The sequence below is a fragment of the Astatotilapia calliptera genome, chromosome 13, assembly GCF_964374335.1.
Source record: "Astatotilapia calliptera chromosome 13, fAstCal68.1, whole genome shotgun sequence".
NCBI classification, from domain to species: domain Eukaryota; kingdom Metazoa; phylum Chordata; class Actinopteri; order Cichliformes; family Cichlidae; genus Astatotilapia; species Astatotilapia calliptera.
Window position 1 is genome coordinate 32,200,137 of NC_137434.1, and position 16,554 is coordinate 32,216,690.

Genomic DNA, 16,554 nt, shown 5'->3' on the forward strand with positions numbered 1-16,554 from the left:
AGAAAAATATAATACACTTCAAACTGCTCACACTATGCAACTAAATAGCATTAGTGCGAGGTTAAGCAACCGTCAGTACATGTGAACTACTTCCGGTAGTTATACAAAATAAAAGCGTCCCCCATTATATTCCGCTATAATGCTCTTATTGTGAAGGGCAAGCGGGACGCCATACTTCCGGTTATACTACGTTTGCTATTTTATTAATCCACGTACCTAATTGTTCGCTACAAACTCCGCTACTTCAAAGTAAACAATCACAAGCATCACATACAACATATAGAGAAGGTCTGATAACACAGGAATGACATTATGGACATACGAGCGACCGTACATGCGTCAACAAGCTAAACCGGGGCCAAGCTAACAACATAAGTTAGCATATGAAATGAGGGTGAACTCACGCGTTGCATGCGTGGCCTACCGCTCCAACTATGGACTACATTAGCTCCTAAATGGTAACATACTACAGTACTGACACAACAAAGGCAAAATACGACACAGGTCACTACTTACTTGTCATTTACGCACACCTAACATGCCCCAGGAATCAGTGCACCCCCTCCGGACCAACACTGCTCAGCCGCCATTAAACTGCCCACCTTACTAACCGGATGATGTCACTAGAAGGTGGGCTGGCCCAAACTGACAGAAGATGGAACATTACATGAACTTATATAAACTTATAAACACCAGTAAAACTATTATATGAACTTTGGGGCCTTTTATACAAATAGTCTTCTTGCAAAAGTAGAGTTAATTTTACTCTAAGCAGAGTCACATTCTTTTAATGTAACTCTGAGGTGTAAAATGATAGTAGTTAAAATCGAGTGTTAAAAATGAGTGTTTCTCTGTCAAATCTGGAGGTGTTACAATGGAAACATTAACTCCTGACCTCTTAACTCTGAACTCCTACAGGGGCTATGACACCAACAGAGTAAATTCACAGACCCCGCCCCCAGCACGGCTCCAATCGAAGCTGAAGTGAAGCCGTTTCAGAACATTTTGCTCTACATATTTGAGTTGTTTGCCCTGCTTGGTAAGTCATTTTTTCAAAGATTGTTTCAATTATTATTATGAGCTTTTACTTCTGTGGCTCTTTGGAGTTGAGACAAAGCTGTGTGAAAGGCATTAGCCATGTTGCTCGGTGATAGCATAATATTCTGTTTTAGCTAGCTGAAAGGTATTGTTTGCAGGCAAATACCACAGCCTTGAAAAAAAGCTTGCATGTGAATTTTCAGTCAAACTTTTGGTCAAATACGCCTAAAACAATGTGTAGAATGTGAAATGTTGGTATAATGGTGCTGCTTGAAGCCTGAAAACGATCGCCCATAAAAAAAACCCAAAAACGAGCAAACAGCAGTAGCAGGCGTCCTGACTGGGTTCTACGTTAGCATAGATCCCTCCAGAGTTTTGTGCACACGGTTTAGGTAAAAATGAAAAAGGTTGAGGTTTTACATTTAGTTCAGTATTACCTGTTGCCTGTGTCTTTGTCTTTTGGGAAAATACTTTACACAAGTAATGGCTCAAAGAGGATTCCTTTTTTTTTTTTACTGTGCTGCAATTGTTTACTGGATTATTTGTGCCATTAATTAGTGTCAACTAATTTTTATTCAATCTCCACACAGGATATGCTTGTGAAGATGGAATATGGGGGAGAGCAGAAGTGCGTTGAAGTTCCACAAAGGGATGAATGAAGGACATGCATATTGTATTGAAGCAATAAGTGATGAGAATGCTGTTATTTGCATTTACCATGTCAGACCTTTTGATAAACAAAATTCTAATGAAAGTGAGAACATGTATACTGTTACATCTTTCAGAAAATGTTTTGAAATTGTGGTGCACAGTTCAGAATAAATGTTTTTCAAAAACCATTGCGTCTTTTTAGTAAATGTTTATTTCCAAAAGAAATTTCTAGAAGTTCAGAACAGTAAAATTCCCGCTTTTTAGAATGAATTAGAAGATAACTCTTACGTAGTTAAACTAAAATACTCTTTGAGAGTTAATATATAAACTCTTAACACTAAGTGTTAAATTATCAACTCCAGACAGATTTGGTGTTTAACACTAAATCAGAGTTAACGTACCAACTCTCCAAAAAGAGTTAAATTAACACTCTCTGGTGTGGACCCATATAGACACTTTAATAGTCTTGAAATCAAATCCGACAGTGTTAATTTGGACATGCTGGATTTGCTGTGTGATGAGGTCTTCATGGACTCTCTCCTGGTTTGTTAGCTGTGCACGTTTACCTGTGTAAGTCTGACACCCACCTGTGCACATCTGGACTCTTCTTCTGTGGTTTTGTCCTCCCAGAAACATTTTTGACTTTGGAACAAAATGAGAGTGAAATCATTTCAGGTGCTGATGAAACCTGATGAACTCAAAGTGTTCAGGCTGACGAGCTCCCACCTGCCCCCCACACTCAGCTGTTTTTCATCTGCAGTAACCTTCATGTGTCTCATGAAGCCGTGCAAAGCTTCGCCTTCTGACTGTGAAGCTCGTCAGTCACAGACCTTCCTCACAGACCCATTGCGTCCTGATTGGGAGGTTTTTATTGTTTTTGCAGAATCTTTGAGGCCCGAGGACTTCATGAGCCGTCAGCAGATTTACACAGGAAACTAAAAGTTTCATGTCTGTGAAAAACTACCTGTGAGAGGCAGGTTGTAGTGCTGCTGTAGTCTGATCTACGTGACTGCACGAATCCACCAGTTCAGTTTATTGTGTGAAATCAATCAAATCACACTTGTGAACGCTGAGCTCTGAGCTGTCATGACTGATCACATGTGTGTGATACCGTGTGTGTCCTTTTCAGGAAGACAGAAACAAACTATAAGAAGGAGGATGATGTCACCTCCAGCAGGGATGGTGCACACGGCCTCAGAAACATCCACCACATGAGGTGCTGCTGTTACACTAATCTCAGCAGTGCAGGAAGTTACCTGTTAGTGACGCATGTGTTTACAACCACTGGAAACTAAATGTGACCAAAGCAAGAAGACGTGCAGATTCACTGACACACATCTGAGTTTCAGGGGCTCTGACAGGCAGACGTTTGGCTCCCCCGACTGGATGGAAGAGAAATTTGTAAAACTCACCTGTGTTATCTACAGTACAGGTGAGAACGCCACCACACGGTCAGATTTGAGATTTTAAAAGCTTCCAATGAGCCCACAGAACTCCTTCTCAGTTGCCTGTATGTGTCAGCACACGCACACCTGGAGCCTGCAGGTTGGCCCCGCCCACACCTGCCCGCTGTGGGTCCACACAGAGAACAGTTAGATTTTTGTTGCTGTCCTGGAAACAGACGTTTTCCAGTCAGCAGGTAACACAGATTTAATACTACGTCTATTCTGTGAGCTTTACTGGACGCTTGTTTTAAACAGACGATGATAACGTGCTGAGAGTTCATCTGACTGAGACAGTAACACACACACAGCAGAAACATCACAGAGCTTTTATTCGGATGTGAAACAGAGCGCGCGGCTCTCAGGACATCACGCCTTTAGTCTGGATCTCTGAATGACATCGTGAGCTTTAAGAGCACCAGATTTGTGCTCCATTCCTTGTAACAACCAGACGACCATCGTTGGTCAGGGTCAGGCGCATCGTCCTGATGTCGGCGTTAATGGCGGTTCCAGAGCTCCAAACTGGTTTATCGTCCTGGGTGTACAGGACCAGGTTGGAATCCGACTGCAGGAGGAGCCGCGCAGGGTTTTTGCCGTTTGTGGCTGTGGCCCAGATAGGAGACCACTTGTAGACGACAAAGTTGCCATCTTCCTGCAAAGTGGAAGCAAAGAGAGCGGATCAGTTTGAACGTTTATACTGTGAGCTACAAATCATATGGACGACGATACGATTCGTTAAAACAAGGTAGAATAGCTGTGCAGCTTTCAGCAAATCAGGTGTTAAGTGAATATTCAGATGTAATTGTCAGCGTCTGAGACTTCCCACTTCTCTTTATTTCTGTATTCCTAACTTCCTGATCTCTTTGTTTTGGTGAAATCTCATCATTGGGGCTCTTTTATTCATAGATTCGTTTTATTGCCATTTTCTCAGGAAGGGTTTTCATAAACTTCACTAAAAAATCATTATCAAAAGAAAAGTTTTCTAGCCAGGAAAAAGTGGCCAGTAAAACTGATCTCTTTCTATATCTGCACGTTAAAGACCAGCTGTCAACTTTTAATGTTACCAGCTGTGTTTTTGGGCCATGTAATCATAAACTGATGAGGACAAGGTCACATTTTCCCACCTGTAGGATGGCTTTGAAGTCTCCATTTACACTGACGAGGGACTCGCCTTTACGCAGCTCCTGGTTAGTGCTGATGGAGTTCTTACTCATGATTCTAAAGGACAGAAGTTACAGTTATTTTCATTTAAGAGACATTTTACAGATTTCAGTTCAAATCAGAAACTGTGAATTTTAATGCGTGTAAATGAGCCTGCACCATATTTCAGTTTATTTTACCAAAAGATCTAATGCCTGCAGCTACAAACCCCAGGCAAGATTAATTCTTACAGCTGCTGCATTTATGTACAAAGCTGTAACTCACCGGCTATGAACGCAGAAACGTCAGTGGGAGAATCAGATGCTGAACGTGCTGCAGCGACAGAGCAGAGCCTCATTTATACTGTTTGATAGCAGCAAAGGGTGATGGGAGGGGAGATGGGGACATCAAGAAAGTCAGGTTTTTTTATTCCTTCTTCCTTGGAAATTCTTTTAAAAGAAAGTAAAATATGAGGATATGTTACCTAGAATTACCTCTGACAACAGATTTCTTCATGCTGAAACCCACACGTCCACACACTTTTATACAGGACACTGAAAATCTTTCACACACTCTAAATTTACAGTACTGGGCAAAAGTTTTAGGCAGGTGAGAAAGAAAAGCTGTAAACATGCTTTCAATAATGGAAGTGTTCATCGTGTATTTTCATCAGTCAACAAAATACAGTAAATGAACAAAAGAGAAATCTAAATCAAACCAGTACCTGGTGTGACCACCCTTTGCCTTCTTCTAAGTACATTTGCACACAGTTTTTGAAGAAACTCGGCTGGTGAGTTGATCCAAACATCTCAGAGAACTAAGCACAGATCTTCTGTGGATGTAGGCTTCCTCACTTCCTTCATGTAATCCCAGACACACACAATGATGTTGAGATCAGGGCTCTGTGGGGGCCAGAGCATCACTTCCAGTACTTCTTGTTCTTCTTTACACTGAAGATAGTTCTTAATGACTTTGGCTGTGTGTTTGGGGTCGTTGTCCTGCTGCAGAATACATTTGGCATCACCTTGGCCTCCAGTAACGCTGTGAGGAACCTTGGAGTCATTTTTGACCAGGACATGTCCTTCAACGCACATATTAAACAAATATGTAAGACTGCTTTCTTCCATTTGTGCAACATCTCTAAAGTTAGAAATATCCTGTCTCAGAGTGACGCTGAAAAACTAGTTCATGCATTTATTACTTCCAGGCTGGACGACTGTAATTCATTATTATCAGGAAGTCCTAAAAACTCCCTGAAAAGCCTTCAGCTGATCCAAAATGCTGCAGCAAGAGTCCTGACAGGGACTAGAAAGAGAGAGCAGATTTCTCCTGTTGGCTTCCTGTTAAATCCAGAATTCAAAATCCTGCTCCTCACATACAAGGTCTTAAATAATCAGGCCCCATCTTGTCTTAATGACCTTGTAGTACCATATCACCCTATTAGAGCACTTTGCTCTCGCTCTGCAGGCCTACTTGTTGTTCCTAGAGTATTTAAAGTAGAATGGGAGGCAGAGCCTTCAGTTTTCAGGCCCCTCTTCTGTGGAACCAGCTTCCAGTTTGGATTCAGGAGGCAGACACTATCTCTACTTTTAAAACTTCAGAATCTCGCTTCTCAACTTCATATCCCATTAGCCTCAGTCGACCCCCCTTCAACCCTACCCGCTCCAGTACCAAACGCAGCCCATACGCACGCCCATCCTGGGCTATCCCTGGTTCTGTCGGCACAACCCCCATATCTCCTGGTCATCGTGTCAGATCCTGGGCTGGGGTCCCCGCTGTTTACAAAGCTGTTTCAACCCTGAGACCAGAATGGATCCCGCAAAACTACCCCCTTCAGAGCCCATTGATCTGGAGAAGATTCCTCAAGTCTTCCATGATCTCTCCGAGGTTCGGAGATACACTCTAACCTACCCCCGCTCACCCCTATGACCCCCTATATGTACCGAGACGCTGACAGGTTTTCTTAACCAGGGTGTTAATGTGACAGGACCATGACAGGTCCTGAGTGATGTGGACACCCAGGTACTGGAAGCTGTCCACTCTCTCCACTGGCGCGCCACTGATGATTAGGGACTCACCTGTTTTGTAGCAAAGTCCGCGATCAGCTCTGCTGATGTTTAGGAGGAGGTTGTTCTCCTGGCACCAGTTCTTCAGGATCCTCATCTCCTCCAGGTCGGCCTTCTCGGTGGTGTCAGAGACCAGGCACACCACAACGGTGTCGTCAGCAAACTTGACAATGGAGGTGGTGTCTGATGTGGCTACACAGTCATAAGTGTACAGTGAGTACAGCAGGGGGCTTAAAACACAACCCTGAGGCGCTCCAGTGCTGAGTGAGATGGAGGGGGAGACTTGTTCTCCCACCCTTACAGATTGGGGTCCGTCTGTGAGGAAGTCGAGGATCCACTGACACAGTGATGAGCTGAGTCCTAGATCCTTCATGTGAAAAGCTTTGAGGGAATTATTGTGCTGAATGCTGAACTGTAGTCCATGAACGGATAAGAGAGGAGCGAGCCAAAAACAGGAAACACCTATTTCTTATGAGGGTGGCAAAGGTTAAACATTGAAGAGTATATAAATGATGTTTTACACACATATTGCAATCGTGCTCATATGAGTTGTAACTCAGCCCTAAGAAGGTCAAAAGCTTCGTTCAGCGTGACCGTCTGAACTGATATGCTGCAGGGATGGCGTGGAGTGTAGTGAATGGATGCATAACAGGCTTACATACACAAACATCACATAGATTTATTTTCTAGGGTAAAGGTGGAACACGTCTTGCTTTGTCTTTGCTTAGCAACTAGTGATGCAGAAGGTGTTAAAGATAAGCCATGAATAAGTCAACAGGAAACGTGTTGGGGTGTGACGGCTGAAACAAAATGTTGCAGATAACGGAAACTTGTCTAACTGTCATTAGCTGTAACTTTTGCACGTTATGTATCTGCTTGAAGCAAAAAGGGGCGTAAACCCTGATAGACAAAAATTTTGGAGTGTGCTTTCTAGTGGAGATTTATGCTGATATGGTGATGGTGTATATCTGACCCTGGGTGGGTTTAATACAATTAAAAGTGTTGCTCACACACATAAAGAGCATTGAGATTAAGTAAAGTTAATATAAAGGATAGAGCCCAGAACGGGATATTTTGAACCAACTTTGAATAATTAAGGGAACATTAGATGAACACAGTAGATTATTGAGGTGTAGCAGAGGGAGGCGTTTTGTTTTCTGACTTTACAGGAGAAGATTCCAGAACCAGAGCGAAACCACGGAGAGGTTGGTGAGAATCCAGAAACCAACCATCAGAAAGGGGAACTCACAAGAAGCACAGAGAACCCCAGCTCCAGGAAATGTTGCTTAGGAGACTAAAAGCTCGTTGGACACACGTTAAATGTGAGCATAAAAGTAATGAAGAGTAATGAGAAGGACTTTAGGAATAGTTTGCAGGATTTCTGTGTTATTTAAATTGCCCAAGAATAGTGTTAAGACCGGATATATGTTACCCGTAGAGGGGGTGAAAACAGTCTCCATATTCTGGAATATGTCAAATTAAAGATCGTTTTTTGAGCTATGACCACTTTGAGCCGTGTCTTTCTTTGCCGTAAAGAATACAAAGAACTGGATTTAATACCCTGCTGTCTTGCAACATCTGATTAACAATGTCTTTCGTGACATGCTAGGCTGGTGGCCGTTGGCATATTTGGATTACATTTTGATCTACTCTGGTCCCAAGAAGACCATGTTAGTCATCTTAGGGTGGTGCTTAACAGACAGTTCGAACACCAGCTAGTCTGTGAGCTGGAGAAATGTGCCCGCCATCAAAGCTCCACCCCCTTCTTCGGCTTCATTAACTCTTTGTGGCAATGATCGGACCGACAGTGCATATCGGCGTGTTTGGGTTCCTTTATTTTGTTCAACAGCTCTTTTAGGCACAACTCGAGCCAGGAGTCTGCTCGTCTCGCAGCGTCCTCCACTGCACACACACAGTTTCTGCCAACACTATATATAAGGAGAGAGTCACTGGTCTCACCGCACCACCCCTCCACTGCCAGCAGGCCAGAGACCACCCCCCTGCCACACTCTTCTATGGTTTACCCATGGATTCGCAGAAGGTTCAAGCTGTTGCTCAGTGGCTGCAACCAACTAGCCTCAAACAGCTGCAGGGGTTTCATTAACTTCTATCAGTGCTTTTGTGACATGTTCTATTTTCTTATTGACATTTCTTCCCAGGAGGCTTTGGGAAAATGGCGCACGTCACCCGAATGACTACTTCTTCCGTCTGAGAGTGATTGTGAGAAATTCTCTGTCTATCTTGGACTTAACTGGATTGTCATTCACTGGCAATGCTACACACCAGTCACCATGAGCTCCAGGCCTGTCTGTTTTTGTGATTTCAGAGTCTGTCACAGCTCCTAAGAATGGTGCTGTAACGGTCGCAAGGTAATGTGAAGGGGACCAGATGGGAGAAAACAACCACACGAGCCTTCAAACGCCTTTCAGAGCTCTGAATATGTTTGTCTTAAACAAATACAGAGGTTTAACACTCTCAACAGCGACACATCTAAAGACGAACAACCCAGCCTCTCAAAAAAACCTCCTTAAATAGATGCCGGTCATACCACCACCAATAAAAGACTTCCCCCCGACACGGCCCAGCTACAAAAAACCTATACGGTGAAATACTTCAGTTATTCTAACACACCTCACACATATCTGATCACAAACACACTCCAGCTAAATAATATACAAACTAACTAAATCCAATCAAACTGAAAGTTCAGCTGGGAAAGGCTCCAGCACCCCCACAACCCTGACAAGGATAAGTGGAGGAGAAGGGATAGATGGCTGGAAAATTAACTGATCCAGTGTCTGTGACCAGGATGGAAACTGCATTGTTCTTCCTCATCCCGAGGTTGTTGTCACACCTGCACTGCAGGTAAACTGCCTGGCTTAGTATGAAGGATATCTCTGATTAACTGAAAAAGAGACATCAGTGCACAAAACTTCAGATGGCAAGTTTTCAAGGCTGCCAAAAACATCCTCATACTCAGCGTGACTGATTAGTATGATCAGAAACTGCCAAAAGAACAGAGTCGAACTCTGTCTGGTTGTAATACAAGACATTTACTGCCAAGCAGTCCTGATTTGATAAACGAACGTCACACCCTCAGTATATTCCTCTATGTCCACACAGTCCCCAGATGTTGTCTGAAAATGCTCCATGGTGTGCACTCCAAGCAGCCCATAGCATTGGAACAGCCTCCTGTGCCCACACTACAACGTCCACGACCACAGGCGGCTCTTTTCTCACTCTGGGCGTGTACACTGTGTTCATCAGCAAAGTGAGATGGTTGGAGCTTCCAGTGTGAGGTAAGGGGGCTGCAGTGTATTCATTGTTGATATTTATGAGTCCCTCTGTTTGCACACATAACACGCTGTTGCATGTTGAGAGCAAACAGACTTAAGCCTTGTTGAAACTCCTTGCAAAGATGTGAAATGCATCTGTGATTTGAGGACAGTGCTGTAGTTCTCTCATCGCCTGCTTTACATCTGGACTCGGCAGAATTTGCACTGCGGTAATGATGCTTTGTCATAGCTCGCGTGGTAGACAGAAAGGCCAGCATTTCACAGTCATCAATTCCACATCAGGAGACCAGGAGATGCCAGCAAATCAAAATATTTCCATAAAAGATGACCAAAAGAAGAATTGACTTTATGTACACTAAGCTTGGATACAGTAAACACATTGATGAACGGAGCAGAAACACAGGCTCTATGTTTGCTGCTTAGCAGACTGACCAGCAGTGCACTCAGCTTTAGGCAGACTTTACTTGATGTATCACTCCTCCACCTTATCCTGGTGGAAGAGTTTGTGTGACCGATTGATCCTTGGCTCTTTGTTATTGATAGAAATTCACCCCTGGTTGAGTTCAAACAGACTTGCATCGACTGGTTCAGTGCTTGTATGTTGGGGTTTACTCCAGTGAATGAAGGGGTCACTTTCCTGGTATTTGACTTGAGCACAGGTTCTGACTGTTGTCTGCACTTTAGATGCTAAACTTGACTTGTGTTCGGTTGTTGGAAGGAGCTTTGCAGTTTTGAAAGTCAAACTGATGTTAGTTTGGAGAACCAATGAAACCCCGGAACAATCTTAAGCATCTGGCTGTCAGCGTGAAACCGTTTGGACAAAGCCATCACCTTGATGCATCATCCAGGTAAGTAAATCCCAAAGAGTTGATTCTGTTCATCTGGATGTTTTCAGTGGGAGAAACATTTTGTCACTCATCCAAGTTCTTCAGTCTCAGCTGACTGCAGGTTTCCAACCTTACAAACAGGACATTTGCACAATGACTGAAACCAGCGCAGTGAAAGAACAACGGGCTGAGAGGTCAGCTCATCATGAATATGCAAATTTCCATGACCTTTGATCAACAACCACTGATCAAAGCTCACAGCATTGTAAGATGGTGACAGATGTACCCTTAGGCCCCCTCCTCGATTCAGAGATGGTCTTTCCTTTTTCACGTAAATGGCCTCCTTGACTCCGCCCTCATTTCTCCCACTGAAAACGTTACGTCCAGATGAACAGAATCAACTTTTTGGGACAAAGCCACCACTTCTGTCTGATTCACAGCTGAAGAATGAGGCTGCTCAGCATTGCCCTGTCACACCTGTCCGGCAGGTAAACGTATCAGTTTGAAGGATATTTGGTGATTTCCTGAAAGAGGGGAAACATCAGGGGAAGCCCTCCAGAAAAATCAAAAGCTTCCTCGTTGTCAGTGTGACTGACTATTTAGCTTCTAACACCAATTTCAAACACCCGTGTAGACACCTGTGGGTGTGAGTGCTCGTGTTTATAAGGTTTCTCCATTCGAGTTTTTACAGTAGGTAGGTGCAGGGAGCCACAGCCCTGCCCCCCAGGACATGAAGCATGCATAGAGGAGGCCCCACACATCTAGAGCCCCCCACAGCCTCAGGAGGACCACCACAGGGGCAATCACAGCACCCACTCAGAAAAGAGCAAAGGAGAGCCCAGCAGCCATGGTGCCGAAGCCACTGGAGGCTGTAGCAACGAGGCTACGCAAGAGAAACGAGCACTGGCACAGACCCCCACCCCTGAAGCCCTGCTACATTAGGCTGCCAGAAAAACACCACCCAAGAGCTACCAGACCCCATCCAGGTCAGTGCGACACCACACACCCCAAGCCCATTAACCCCCCCCCCCCCCCCCCCCAATATCAACTACAAAAAGCAAAGGTACGGCAAAACTATGGTGATGGAGACTAATATGGTAAATGGCCTGTATTTATATAGCGCTTTACACATCCACACATCCACACACTGGTGATGGCAGCTACATTGTAGCCACAGCCGCCCTGGGGCGCACTGACAGAGGCGAGGCTGCCGGACACTGGCGCCACCGGGCCCTCTGACCGCCACCAGTAGGCAACGGGTGAAGTGTCTCGCCCAAGGACACAACGACCGAGACTGTCCGAGCTGGGGCTCGAACCGGCAACCTTCCGATTACAAGACGAACTCCCAACTCTTGAGCCACGATCGCCCTATATTAATAAATTGATTACAACAAACAATAATTGTCACTGAACTCTTTTTATTTACAGGCATTTTTAACATGTATGAACATAACACGAACAATTTTACATGGATATTTATTTGATGAGAAGAAAGTAAATAACAATAACTATAAAACAAGAGTATTTATAATGCATCAACAACAATCCAGCCTGGGATCCTCCCGGTTAAAAACACGGTCCAGGACTGGACACTCAGGCTAATCCTGCAGGGTCTGGTTCAGGAAAAGGTGGCGAACAACACAAACAGTTTTAGTAGAAAGGTGTGATTCCAATTAGTTGAAGAGATCAAAGCATTATTCAGATTATTAAGCTTAAGTAAAATATACTAATACGCTGTGAAAAGACTTAAATGTTATAGACTTCATCTGTGTAAACAAGCTTTTTTGTGAACTCTAAAATAAGCCTGTTTCTCCAAGAGGAGCGTCAGTAACCATCAGCATTTGTTCAGGAGGGAGACAAGCCGAGGACAAGCTCTTCAACCCCGGACCTGGGCCTGCTCAAGGTCACCAGGGATTGGCAGATGCAAGTGGACTTGGATCAGAGGATCATTTTTACCACAGAGATCATAACAACTACTCTGCGACCAGACCTCGTCTTTGGGTCTAACTCCCAAAAACTTGTGTACGTCATTGGACTGACAGTACCATCGGTGTGTGGTTCTCCAGCTGCACCACAGCACACAGAAAGGCACTCCAGAGGGTCATCAATATGGCCCAAAAAATCATTGGACATCCTCTTCCTTCCATGAAGGACCTGTACAGCACTAAGTTAAGTTACTGAGTTGTGTTGTTTGTGTTGCGTTGTGATGTGTCGTATTTGTCGTGTTGTACATAGTGCCGACGTGGGACAGTTTTCCAGTTTGTGAGATGTGGGAAGCCAGATCGGGCGACCCCCTTCCGGCTCTCGTCTCTGCTCTCTCCTATCTGTCCCTTTTGTCTTACTTCTCTCTATCACCATTTCTTTCCCTTTGAAGAAGTGAGGCTCCAAAAATGTTAAAGAGGTAAGCATTACTTTTCAGTTGCAGTGAATTGATAGAAGAAGATAAATAGTAGAAAACTAAACAGAAGAAAGTCGACGAGAACCAATTTAACATAAACCAGTGACACACTCTGGGACCTGATCAACCCTGGCAGGGCCTCCTTGGATGAGGGTGTCTGGTGATAATGGCCGAAACACCCGATGAATCCAAGGTCCACTACTGACGATGTGTCCCAAATTTGAGTATGATAATCTAGATCAGATCTCTAGTTCCTAAACCTAACCAAGGAAGGAAAAAATGGCAGATTAGTGTGGTGGATCATAAATTTGATTAGTTTTGAAGTTGTACATCTCTGTTCCTTATATTTCATGTCATGCCCTTATTAATGTTTTATTTGTTGCTTTGACTGTTTTCGAATAGAATATGCAGTGGGAATATAGAGGGAGATAAGTAGTGAAAGTTTTGCCTGGGTTGATTGTGCGTCGATCCATTGTTAATGCCTCAGGGCTCCAGTAGGTGGGTTCGCACGCTTCCTCCTTCACTCAATACAGACGAGTGAGAGTGAGAGCTGCGTGTCTGTGCCTTTCTTTCACCTCTCCTCACTATTTCCCCTGTTTAAGGTAACTGTCATGTACAAATCTGTATTAATGTGTGTTACTGTTGATTATTACATTGTTATCATTGGTTATTGTAGTGAAAGATGTGAATTGCAGACTATTTTGCTGAGAAGTTCCAGTTAATCTCTGTTGCTGCGTATGCTAGTTTTCGCTATTACTCCGCCATATTGTGTGAAGATTTTTCTGTTACTATCTGTATAAGTTAACTACTGAAAGACATGCAGTACTTAAAGTATTATTTCATTGCTGTGGAAAGTTAGTGACTGTGTCAGCTAACATGTGCGAGTTAAAAATATGTTTTTGTCTAATGCTACAGTTCATGTTATCTAAAGTATTCTCATCAGCTAATGCAGCGAACAATAGTCACTTAGTTTGGATACAGTTGTCCTGAGACTGAGTGCATCCATAAGAATATTGTTTTGGTTGTATTGCTTCTGAAACTCAATACAGACGAGTGAGAGTGAGAGCTGCGTGTCTGTGCCTTCCTTTCACCTCTCCTCACTATTTCCCCTGTTTAAGGGCACAACATTAGCTTGTGATAAAAGACCGAAGCACCCTGTGAAGTTTAGGCAACGATGTGTCCTGCTGGTAAAGTTTCTTGGCTGCCATCCCTCAAGATTTTCTCCATTTGAAGCGATGAATTATCAGGGACTGTAACATCTAGTCCTTTTTACTGAATCAGAATTAAGCTGTTTAATATGAAGCCTAAAAGTATTTGTCCCACATGTAAAAACAACACCTACCTTTCATCTCTAACCATCATTATTTTTTTCTGTGGTTTTCTTGTGTTGAACTCTGAAGAACGACATTTACTCTCTGCACGTGACTCCAACCAGCTTTAACCGATCAATAAATAAATCGATCACAGGCTGATCACAGCCGGCTGCTGCTGAGCGTCACGGCCATCAGGATGAAGGCTTCTGCTGATTTCTCCCTGTCCTCTGTCCCAGCAGAGAAATGACGCCCTCTGCTGGGATGAAGAAGAAACTGCAGCAGTGACTGCGCTCATGCAGCACATCAGGCTGCTTTTCAGATGAAAACGTTCCCTTTTGATAAAGCATGCAGGTGGGACAGGTGACCCTGACCCAGCTTACACATGATGCACTCAGTGTTTCTTCTTCACTCACCACTGTGCATGCAATCAATACTTATTATTAACCTTTGACTCTCTACCATGCTGTGGCTCATCACCGTTTCCATAGTGACACTGAAGCTTCCAGAAATCAACAGAGACTTCCACAGACTGTAGATAAAAGATGGAAACAGCAGGAATCCACAGCAATGCTTCTCTGAATGACATCATCAGTCCTTAGCGCGCCACTTCAGCTGGTTTAATGGACACAGCGCCGGCAGAGCGTGTCTGCTGTGGAAGACCTAAATGGACAGCCAGCCAATCAGAGAACCAGCTTGTGCACAGCAAATTCAAAAGTGTTAAATGTTTTGGTGTTAGTAGTCTTCTTGCAAAAGTAGAGTTAATTTTACTCTAAGCAGAGTCACATTCTTTTAATGTAACTCTGAGGTGTAAAATGATAGTAGTTAAAATCGAGTGTTAAAAATGAGTGTTTCTCTGTCAAATCTGGAGGTGTTACAATGGAAACATTAACTCTTGACCTCTTAACTCTGAACTCCTACAGGGGCTATGACACCAATAGAGTAAATTCACAGACTCCGCCCCCAGCACGGCTCCAATCGAAGCTGAAGTGAAGCCGTTTCAGAACATTTTGCTCTACATATTTGAGTTGTTTGCCATGCTTGGTAAGTCATTTTTTCAAAGATTGTTTCAATTATTATTATGAGCTTTTACTTCTGTGGCTCTTTGGAGTTGAGACAAAGCTGTGTGAAAGGCATTAGCCATGTTGCTCGCTGATAGCATAATATTCTGTTTTAGCTAGCTGAAAGGTATTGTTTGCGGGCAAATACCACAGCCTTGAAAAAAAGCTTGCATGTGAATTTTCAGTCAAACTTTTGGTCAAATACGCCTAAAACAATGTGTAGAATGTGAAATGTTGGTATAATGGTGCTACTTGAAGCCTGAAAACGATCGCCCATAAAAAAAGCGAGCAAACAGCAGTAGCAGACGTCCTGACTGGGTTCTACGTTAGCATAGATCCCTCCAGAGTTTTGTGCACACGGTTTGGGTAAAAATGAAAAAGGTTGAGGTTTTACATTTAGTTCAGTATTACCTGTTGCCTGTGTCTTTGTCTTTTGGGAAAATACTTTACACAAGTAATGGCTCAAAGAGGATTCCTTTTTTTTTTTACTGCGCTGCAATTGTTTACTGGATTATTTGTGCCATTAATTAGTGTCAACTAATTTTTATTCAATCTCCGCACAGGATATGCTTGTGAAGATGGAATATGGGGGAGAGCAGAAGTGCGTTGAAGTTCCACAAAGGGATGAATGAAGGACATGCATATTGTATTGAAGCAATAAGTGATGAGAATGCTGTTATTTGCATTTACCATGTCAGACCTTTTGATAAACACAATTCTAATGAAAGTGAGAACATGTACACTGTTACATCTTTCAGAAAATGTTTTGAAATTGTGGTGCACAGTTCAGAATAAATGTTTTTCAAAAACCATTGCATCTTTTTAGTAAATGTTTATTTCCAAAAGAAATTTCTAGAAGTTCAGAACAGTAAAATTCCCACTTTTTAGAATGAATTAGAAGATAACTCTTACGTAGTTAAACTAAAATACTCTTTGAGAGTTAATATATAAACTCTTAACACCAAGTGTTAAATTATCAACTCCAGACAGATTTGGTGTTTAACACTAAATCAGAGTTAACGTACCAACTCTCCAAAAAGAGTTAAATTAACACTCTCTGGTGTGGACCCATATAGACACTTTAATAGTCTTGAAATCAAATCCGACAGTGTTAATTTGGACATGCTGAATTTGCTGTGTGATGAGGTCTTCATGGACTCTCTCCTGGTTTGTTAGCTGTGCACGTTTACCTGTGTAAGTCTGACACCCACCTGTGCACATCTGGACTCTTCTTCTGTGGTTTTGTCCTCCCAGAAACATTTTTGACTTTGGAACAAAATGAGAGTGAAATCATTTCAGGTGCTGATGAAACCTGATGAACTCAA

General features: G+C 43.2%; 1 protein-coding gene and 2 long non-coding RNA genes across 3 annotated transcripts; 2 read left to right on the forward strand and 1 right to left on the reverse strand.

The window, feature by feature from the left end:
- Positions 1-910: 910 nt before the first annotated feature.
- On the forward strand, positions 911-1,877 carry LOC145419611 (uncharacterized). Its single transcript, XR_013900911.1, has 2 exons — positions 911-1,039; positions 1,629-1,877. It is a non-coding gene; the product is annotated as an uncharacterized LOC145419611 (long non-coding RNA).
- Positions 1,878-3,446: 1,569 nt separating this feature from the next.
- On the reverse strand, positions 3,447-4,687 carry LOC145419610 (B-type lectin plumieribetin-like). Its single transcript, XM_080287754.1, has 3 exons — positions 4,557-4,687; positions 4,256-4,349; positions 3,447-3,783 (listed from the first exon to the last, which is right to left on the reverse strand). The coding sequence occupies exons 2-3, from the start codon at positions 4,343-4,345 to the stop codon at positions 3,541-3,543; spliced, it is 333 nt and encodes a 110-aa protein (XP_080143880.1). The 5' UTR covers positions 4,346-4,349; positions 4,557-4,687; the 3' UTR covers positions 3,447-3,540.
- An 8,678-nt stretch (positions 4,688-13,365) lies between these two features.
- On the forward strand, positions 13,366-16,041 carry LOC145419612 (uncharacterized). Its single transcript, XR_013900912.1, has 3 exons — positions 13,366-13,460; positions 15,092-15,212; positions 15,793-16,041. It is a non-coding gene; the product is annotated as an uncharacterized LOC145419612 (long non-coding RNA).
- Positions 16,042-16,554: the final 513 nt, after the last annotated feature.

Bases quoted from the DNA above. Each gene is read 5' to 3' on its own strand.
- LOC145419610 (XM_080287754.1), bottom strand. From the start codon at position 4,345: ATGAGTAAGAACTCCATCAGCACTAACCAGGAGCTGCGTAAAGGCGAG. The intron at 3,784-4,255 runs GTGGGAAAATGT...TCCACTTTGCAG, and splicing joins ACTTCAAAGCCATCCTACAG to GAAGATGGCAACTTTGTCGT.